This window comes from Jatropha curcas, chromosome 9 (assembly GCF_041381405.1).
Source record: "Jatropha curcas cultivar XTBG-Jc1 chromosome 9, XTBG_Jcur_1.0, whole genome shotgun sequence".
Lineage (NCBI taxonomy): Eukaryota > Viridiplantae > Streptophyta > Magnoliopsida > Malpighiales > Euphorbiaceae > Jatropha > Jatropha curcas.
This window is the reverse complement of record NC_143159.1, coordinates 11,297,703-11,306,568: the sequence shown is the minus strand read 5'-3', so window position 1 is coordinate 11,306,568 and position 8,866 is coordinate 11,297,703. Positions and strand designations below refer to the sequence as shown.

The 8,866-nt window shown below is 32.5% G+C and overlaps 1 protein-coding gene across 1 annotated transcript; it reads right to left on the bottom strand.

Annotated features, from left to right (window-relative positions):
• Positions 1-2,241: 2,241 nt before the first annotated feature.
• Positions 2,242-4,684, bottom strand: HGPT (Hypoxanthine-guanine phosphoribosyltransferase). The gene is made up of 3 exons (XM_012219061.4): positions 4,293-4,684; positions 3,852-4,016; positions 2,242-2,565 (listed from the first exon to the last, which is right to left on the bottom strand). The coding sequence occupies exons 1-3, from the start codon at positions 4,590-4,592 to the stop codon at positions 2,467-2,469; spliced, it is 564 nt and encodes a 187-aa protein (XP_012074451.1). The 5' UTR covers positions 4,593-4,684; the 3' UTR covers positions 2,242-2,466.
• Positions 4,685-8,866: the final 4,182 nt, after the last annotated feature.

Genomic DNA, 8,866 nt, shown 5'->3' with positions numbered 1-8,866 from the left:
AAATTTGCTGATGAATTGTCTATAGATGCCATGATAGCTAATGCGAAGTCTGAGTCTGCATCATCATACCTAGCTATGTTTGAATCAATAATAGCTTTGCCTTTGGCTTTCAGCTTTGGACAATCTTTCTTTCAGTGACCTTTCTCACGACAAAAGGCACACTCATCTTTTTCAACTCTGGCTTTTGAACGGGATCTACTTTTCTTTCTCCCTTTCTTTTGGCTTCGTGAACGGCCTCTAACCACTAGAGCTTCTACTTCAGTTGCCTTTTCCTTCTTTTCTATCTTTCTCAATTCATGGCTGTAAAGATCAGCACAAACTTCACTGAAAGTCACATCTTTATTCCCGTGAATTAGAGTCGTTGTAAGAAAGTCAAATTCATCAGGAAGAGATGCTAGCAATAACAATGCCAAATCTACGTCTGCAAATGTCACATCCAAATTGAACAAATCAACCACCAACTGATTAAACTTTGTGATGTGTTCATTCATAGTGGTACCAGGAACATAATTGAAGCGATACAATTTCTTCTTCATGAAGAGTTTGTTCTGATTATTTTTCTTCAAAAATTTATCCTTCAATGCCTTCCACAATCTGTTTGCAGAAGTTTCTTTCGAGAAAGCATATTTTTGCTCTCTAGAAAGACGTGACCGAATTGTACCACATGCCAAATGATTGATGGTCCTCCATTCACTCTCCTCCATCTCGTTTGGTTTATCTTCTTCAATAGCAACATCTAGACCTTGCTGAAAGAGAGCATCTAAAAGTTCACTCTGCCACATGCCGAAATGACCAGTGCCATCGAAAATCTCTACTGTAAATCTTGCATTTGATACAGCATTTCTTACTAAGGTTGATGCTATAGCATGTGTGGTATTTTTCTTGCCGTCTGCCATTTCTGCTTTAAATATTTAATAACTATAAAATCAATTTTCAAAATGTGAAACACAACCAAGGAACCTTTTTTATGTGGCAGATCAGACTATGCTACAACCACAGTGAATACTTAGTAACCTTAGCTCTGATACCACTTGTTGTGGAAATTGGGCTTTTCCACCAAATTAAAAATAATTTGTGAATTACTGTACTGAGTAACTACACCAGATAAATGGAGGAGTCACAAACGATCTCACTTAAAATCCACCTGCCATTTCTGCTTTAAATATTTAATAACTATAAAATCAATTTTCAAAATGTGAAACACAACCAAGGAACCTTTTTTATGTGGCAGATCAGACTATGCTGCAACCACAGTGAATACTTAGTAACCCTGGCTCTGATACCACTTGTTGTGGAAATTGGACTTTTCCACCAAATTAAAAATAATTTGTGAATTACTGTACTGAGTAACTACACCAGATAAATGGAGGAGTCATAAACGGTCTCACTTAAAATCCACTTGTCTTAGACTAAATTCGTGTTGGTTGACAGAATTTACCTAGACATGCAATTAATCAAATAATAACCACCAAAATATTTTTGCCCAACAATAGCTATTAAATAAATAAAGACAAAGCAATAAATAAGAGAGAATACCAGAATTTTAACAAGGTTCGGCCAATTTTGCCTACGTCCTCGGACACTGCCAAATTTATATTTCACTTAAGAAATATACAAATTGAGAGATGAGAGAAACTTGTCTAACCCACTAGGTATTGGAAGACAAATTGGGATGATTAAAATGAAGAAACTAAGCGCCCTTTTATAACCAAAAGGAGCCTCTCTCCCTTCCTAAAATCCCAATGTGGGGATATTTGCCACATAACCAACACATTACACTACATAAGGCATACTTGGTAATATTAACTGTTATAATAGTTGTTAACTGTAAATTAAAATCATTATGTAAAAACAATTGTTTAATTTAAAATGACAAAAAGAGACATTAATTATTTAATTAGTTGAACTCGAGCAAAAAGAAATACTAAATATGATTGTTAAAAAATTTAATTAGTTTTTATGTGAAAAGCTAAACATTAAAGTATTTAACGCTTCATAAAAAGCTTCGTTAAAATAAAAGCTATGTTAATGGAATTTTGATATAAAAGCTATATTATTGGAATTTTGACTTGCTAAAAGCTAGCTCCAGTGACGGGCCAGAAATTACAATTAAAAGGGCAAAAAAAAAAAATTCAAAGGTTAAGGGTGTATGAAATTACTATTAACTGAAATTACTTTTATATCTATATGTTTTGTTAGGTGACAACAGCGGGGATAGAAGTAAAAGTTGATAAAGTATCATCAGCATAAAGTTATTCAATAAGCATAGAATCTTAAAGAGTTCATTCAAGACAAAAAGTATAAGAGTGACCAAAATTAGAAGGCGATTGCCTTCTCAGATTAGCAGAAATAATTATGTAATCTGTAACGAGATAAACAATCATACCAATCTGCAATGCCAACAAATTTTCAATTTAGAATAAGATTATGGAAGTGAACAGTAACAGTGTTTGATATCAAATCAAATCACTTATAACGTTCAGGCTTCAAGACACCAACATAAGGCAAATTCCTGTATAGTTCAGCGAAGTCCATACCGTAACCCACAACAAAGTAATCTGGGCACTGCAAAGGAAGCATATTGGGAAAAAATTAATAAAATCAAAATTCATTGCCGATAAGAGATAGGTAATTCATGCTTGTAACAGCTGGTAACAAGCTAAAAGGAACTTAATGCAGGCTGTGAAATAGAAGATCTTAGGGTTTGTTTGGTATTTTTATTGAAGCTGCTGTTTTACAAAAGCTATGTTGAACATGTTGATTAGAGATTATTAAAGTTTGTTTTAAGGTAATTTTTAAGATGTTCTAATTATAAGAGCTTCAATAGCTAAACAATACTCCTAAATTATTTCTTTTAGTAACTTCTAAACTGGTGCATTTTTTAAAAAGCAGTTTCAATGTCAACGATAAACAGGCTCTTAGTAAAATGAACCTATAGTCATTAAATATTTCTTGAATCTACTGGCAAATGTCTGCCAGGAAGTAAGTAATCTGAGCATGATAACCAATCTACTAAGTCCAATTATATATCCCAGGATCAGGTTCTAAGTAATAGGTATAGTATAGTAAATGTCAGGGCAGACTAGCTATATTTACAATTTAATTAAGTCAGTTCAACAAATGAATTACAATTTTTCAGTATAGAGACCTTTCAATTTGCGAAAAAAATTGAAACTATGGTTTGTGCAGAATGATCACTGCAACACAACAAAATCTAGAATTCTAGATGCACTGGTAAGGTAAAGGACAGTCAACTGAAATTCGTTCCTAAAATGTTTCTGCAAATGTAATCAAGAGTGTCATAAAGAAACTAACACCATAAAACAAGCACAACAAACAAATAATGTTTCAAAGCACTTCACAATTATTATTACATTACAACTCAGTATTATTATTATATTATAGCCTGCTGAATAACAAATTATGACAATCCTATGTTTCAGTAATAGAAAAATATAATGGGATGCTCATACTAAATACTAGCAACTAGGGGTGAGCTAATTAGTTTAACCGAACTGAACTGGCTTGGTTTTGTCTGACTGAATTTCCAGGCAAAAACTGAACCACAACTGAATCTGCTCAGTTCAATTATTCTGAACCATAAAAGCTATTCCATGACCAGGCTCAGGAGTTCCCATTCTACTTCATTGACTGTATGCAAATGTTCTTCGTTCAAGGATATAGAAATTACAGAGAAAACCATCCTACGGTTAATTAGGTCAGCGGATTTTCTTCAGCCATTTCAATGTTTTTCATAATGAGATATCAGATCTTTTTCAAATCAATAAAACCCATAAAGGTGAATCTGAGCACACACATCACATATGAATAGAAAGAGCATGATAGCATACCTCAAATCCTCGGTAGTACTTCCCATCACCAACTAGTTCAAAATGGACTTTCCTTCTTGCTGGCTTGTCAAGGAAAGTGCAAACTGATACAGAGGATGCTCCCTTTGACCTCAAATGTTCAATGAGACTAGACATAGTGCTTCCTGTGTCTACAATGTCCTCAACCTAACACACACGTGATGATGAAAGATAAAAAGCAGTTCAAGAAAACCCTAATTTTCAGCTCCAAAAATTTCAGAAAAGAGAAAGCCATCCATTTGGGTTAGCTGAGTAGTTTGCAATTTCCAAGGTCTAATTTCTAAATTATCATTCAACTTCCATGACAAACCAAACGGATCCTTATCGGTTTTTACAGCATAATTTCCGGATAATTGAATTCAAAACTATTAATTAACCATTAACAATCAAATAAATAGATAAATAGATAAATAGAAGCAGTACCAGAATAACGTGTTTGCCACTAACATCGAGCTTCAAGTCCATGGAAATGACGGGAGCACCGGTGGATTGGGTGCCGGAGCCATAGGATTCAGCGCGAATGAAATCAACGGAAACAGGCAAGTGAATTTGCCTGACTAAGTCGGCTAAGAACAAGAAAGCGCCGGTGGCCACTCCTACAATAACCGGAGGCGGAGAAATCGAGGCAAAATTGGTAGTGATTTCATAAGCAAGCTCGGTTACTCGTTTGGAGATTTGGAACTTGGTCCATAGCACAGTTTCTATGTGCGAGTCAAGAGACATAGCCAGAGACCGATAACAGAATACAAAGAGAAGAGAGCTCCACTTGTAGTCGGAGGATCTTCCTGTTACTAGATGCTTTACTCTATTAATTTTTTTTTTTTCTTGCTAAACCATTAAAAATACCACCCTCTCTGCAATTTCACTGCAATTTAACTTTTATGATAATTTTATCTCAATTTTAATCTTCGATAACAATAGACCTCTCTATTAAAATTAAATTTCAAATCTAAATAAAGTATTATTTATGTGGTTCGCCTTAAACATGGACTTAACATAAGCTTGTGATAAACATGGATTAATTGAATCAAAAGCGGGAAAATATATAAATTCACCCCTTACTAGCATTCTAAAATTTGTGAATAACTTAATGTGCACTTGAACTTGCAAATTTTAATAATTTTACACGCATTTTCACGTTAACAATAATAATTTTAAAGCTGTATTTGGTTTGATGTAGTGCAATATAATATAATCAAAGATATAAAGCAATGAAAAATGTAATAGAATAGAATGTAATCAAGATTCCATTATTATGTTTGGTAATGTAATTGCAAAAATTTATGAAATGTAATTATCATTCTTATTTTATGTTTGTTTGAAAATATAATATAATTAACATATCTCCACTAATCACATTGCTACCATCACCTCAAATACGATTCCACTACCACCACATCATTATTAATACGAAAGAAATATTTGAACTAAAATCTATTCGATATATTACGATATTAAAAACTATTTAGATTTATAGATTTATTTTGAACTAAAAAAATTAAAAGAAGGTAACGCGAAAAAATGTAACTAAAGTCATTCGAAATTAATTTTTCATATATTTTTGTTGAATAAATTAAATTATAATATAAAATTAAGGGCATTTTGATATTTGTTTAGTGCTTTTTCATTCTATTCTTCTCATTCCTATAATAAAATAAAAGAATAAAATATAATTTTTATTGAGTGCTGCATATTAAACACTAAAATGTAATTTTCATTATGTGGTGGTGGTGGTAATAGTGGAGTGGTGGTTGTGGTGGTTGTGGTGGTTGTAGTAGAGTGGTTGAGGTGGTGTTGATAGAGCAGTGGTGGAGTAATGGTAGTGGTAATAGTGATGGAGCGGTGGTGGTGGTTGAAGTGGTGGTAATAGAACAGTGGTGGTTGTGATGGTGGTGGTAGAGTGGTGGAGCATTGGTGGTTGAGGTAGTAGTGATAGAGCAATGATGGTGGAGGTGGTGGAGTGATGGTGGTGGTGGTAGTGGTGGAGTGGTGGTGTTAGTGGTGGTTGTGGAGGAATGGTGGTGGTGGTGGTTGAGGTAGTGGTGGGAATGATGGAATGGTAGTCGAGTGGTGGTGGTCGAGTGGTTTTGATAGTTATAGAGTTTTAATTGGGCTGACTTGATATAATTGGTATTACATGTGCTTGATGTAATAGACAATACATGTGTTTTTTGATATAATGAATATTATATCAATTTTTAAGTAATGAAGATTATATATGTAATCTCAATTATATTATAGTTTTTTTAAAAAAAAAAGTTTAAACAAACAATGTAATAAATCATATAATGTAATTCGTGTTCTATTACTTGGTTGATTACACCATACCAAACATGCCTAAGGTTTTTGGTTTCTATATGGAAAATATTTATTTCATATGTAGTTAGCATAGTTTTTAGAATAATAATTTTTACATTTTTCAGCTTTTTTTTAATAGGTGTTTAATTAATCTAATTTTGCAAGTGGAGGTGTTTAATAAAATAATTTAATAAATTGAAGTGTTTAATAAGTGTAATTTTTTAGTTGAAGTGTTTGACGGGTCAAAACAAAAGTAGAGAGACCCATAAGGTTAAATTAATAAAGTTTAGAGGTGAAATTATGTATTAAACCAATCAAAAGTTATAGTAAACATGAGTTATCATTAACAGTAGATTGCGATACAAGAGAAAAATCACATTTTATAATTCTTTAACCTCTATTCTCTAAATTGCTCCATTGGTCTTATATCTTTGTCTTACTTGATTGTAGCATGTGTTTCTTGTGCTTAATCTTGCCTAAATGTGACAAGTGAATTGACTTATTCGCACAAATAGAAATTATTTAGTTTCAAATAGCAAGGGAAAAGTTGAATAGCGATTGATAAGTTTATTTGGTGGAAAACTTAAATATTTTGTGTTATTGGCTTATTCATATAATTTTCTGAAATAGTAGTTGATTTAATTTGTGGATATTGGGATTGATTTATAGAAGATTCTGATTTTTTCAGTTAAAAAATCCTAGTGTTGTTACTGATGTATGTTATAATTCATAAATTACAACTTTATTATCATTATACATTATTGGTTTAACAATGTAATATAAATTATTTTTCATTATAATTTATAAGTGGACAATAACATATACTATACACTATTATCAGTAATAATCAACTAGTCAATTTTCCATCTTTATATTTCACTTCAGCTCCATCTCTGGAAATAAAATTATGAGAGGGTACGTAGGGAATATGGTTGATCAAACTCTTTTTGTAATGATTGGAAAATGAAATTGGCTGGTGTTCTTCCCAACTGCTCCAATAAACTTGCCTACACCCATCTTTTCTAGAGAATGAAATTATTGACTAAGAGTATTTATGAAACCCGACACTAAAGTAAGGCTTTATCTGCAACTTTTTGAATTGTTTGCATTGGTCTCTTTGGTTCGAGCAAAAGGCTAGGATGAAAATTTGGATCAATTTCCTAGTATATGGAATACTGAATGGATTCCAGAGCCCCTTTGTTTTAGTGTAAACTAAGGGCACCAATTCCTAGTGTTATGACATAAATTGCACTTAAACCACAAATTCAAGCCCTCACAACACTCGATACCTACAACTATTACCACTTATGGTAGCAGATAAAGAGGGATCTATCTGCAGCCTCCGCTGCTGGATTGACGGCTTTATATGAATGGACCTAGGGTTGCAATTAAGGGTAGTGCTTGAGAATGTTATTTACTCGTATCAGACCTTATTAGTGAAATAACGCACCTACGAAGTGCTAAAGATAGTTATTATCTTCGGGATATCAACTGAAGCAATTCAAACAAGGGTTTAAGTGGCTACAACTGTAACTTAGAAACTTAGATACGAGACAAAAGTTGGGTATCAAAAAGAGAATTTTTAAATCCAATGCTTTGGCAAAAATTCTAGGCAAGAAGAATGTAACCCCCTAATATTTCTGTGTTGTGAATAGTGATTTACCGGTCCATGAATAGTACCACCAAACCGGAAATTAGTGTTTTTCCAATTCGAAAAAATTATTATTCATAACTAATATTTTTTATAATTATTTTGGAGCATGCATATATTATTTTAGTAAATAGAAAATAAATTATGAGTTTATTTGGAGAAATCAAGTAATTAATGAATAATGAATTGTAGTAGTTTTAGAAATTAGAAAATTAGAGAATTAAGACTATTTAATAATTTTAATAAGTATTGAGGATGAAAATAATTGTGGAATTTATTGTAGGGTGTGATATTAACCATTGAATTTTAATTTGGAGATTAAATCTTATCCGCAACTTCCTGTGGAAGTAGTTACCTAATTACAAAAATGCCACTAAAAAATTTTACTATAGCAATTCTTTTTCTTTCTTTCCTTTCTTTATTTCACAATTTTCTCTCCTTTGTTGGTGCATGGCTGAACCTTCCCTCTCCCACTCTCTCATTTTCTTTTCAAAATTTCTACACTAAATCACTTAAATTAACTACAACCAACCAAATCCAAGCCTTTGTCTTTCAAGATTTAAGCTATTTCTTGTAGTGGCTTGTAGAATTCAAGGTTTTGGAGTTGTAGTCTATAAATTCAATTAAGTAAGAATGTGAATTTGAGTTTAATTTTAAAAAATTATTTGGGGTTTTTTTCTTCTCCTCATCTCTTAGTATGATTTCCATGATTTCTTTAAGTCATGTGTGTTGATTTTGGACATTTTCATGTTAGAGTTGGGAGAACCATCAAGGGTTGATAAGCTAAGGCTTAATGGGTGGTTCTTAAGCTTTCTAAAGCTTACTCCTAAGATTAGTGCTCATGAATTTCATCTCTCTCATTTTCTTTAATTTTCAATTCTAGGATTTTATGACAAATTTTGGAGATTTTGTATAAATCGTATAAATTGATGTGTTGTGTGTTTAAATGAACTATTGGGTGATTATGGATGATGATTATATGCTTGAAATGCTAAACATGATACCCCTCCCTTGTTTTCCATGGTTGGCCGAACCACTCTAGGATGGT

Excerpts from the sequence above, each read along its gene's own strand:
- HGPT (XM_012219061.4), bottom strand. The coding sequence starts at position 4,592 with ATGTCTCTTGACTCGCACATAGAAACTGTGCTATGGACCAAGTTCCAA. Across the intron at positions 4,017-4,292 it reads GTGGCAAACACGTTATTCTG|GTTGAGGACATTGTAGACAC; the intron begins GTACTGCTTCTA and ends CGTGTGTGTTAG. Across the intron at positions 2,566-3,851 it reads AGTACTACCGAGGATTTGAG|TGCCCAGATTACTTTGTTGT; the intron begins GTATGCTATCAT and ends CTTCCTTTGCAG.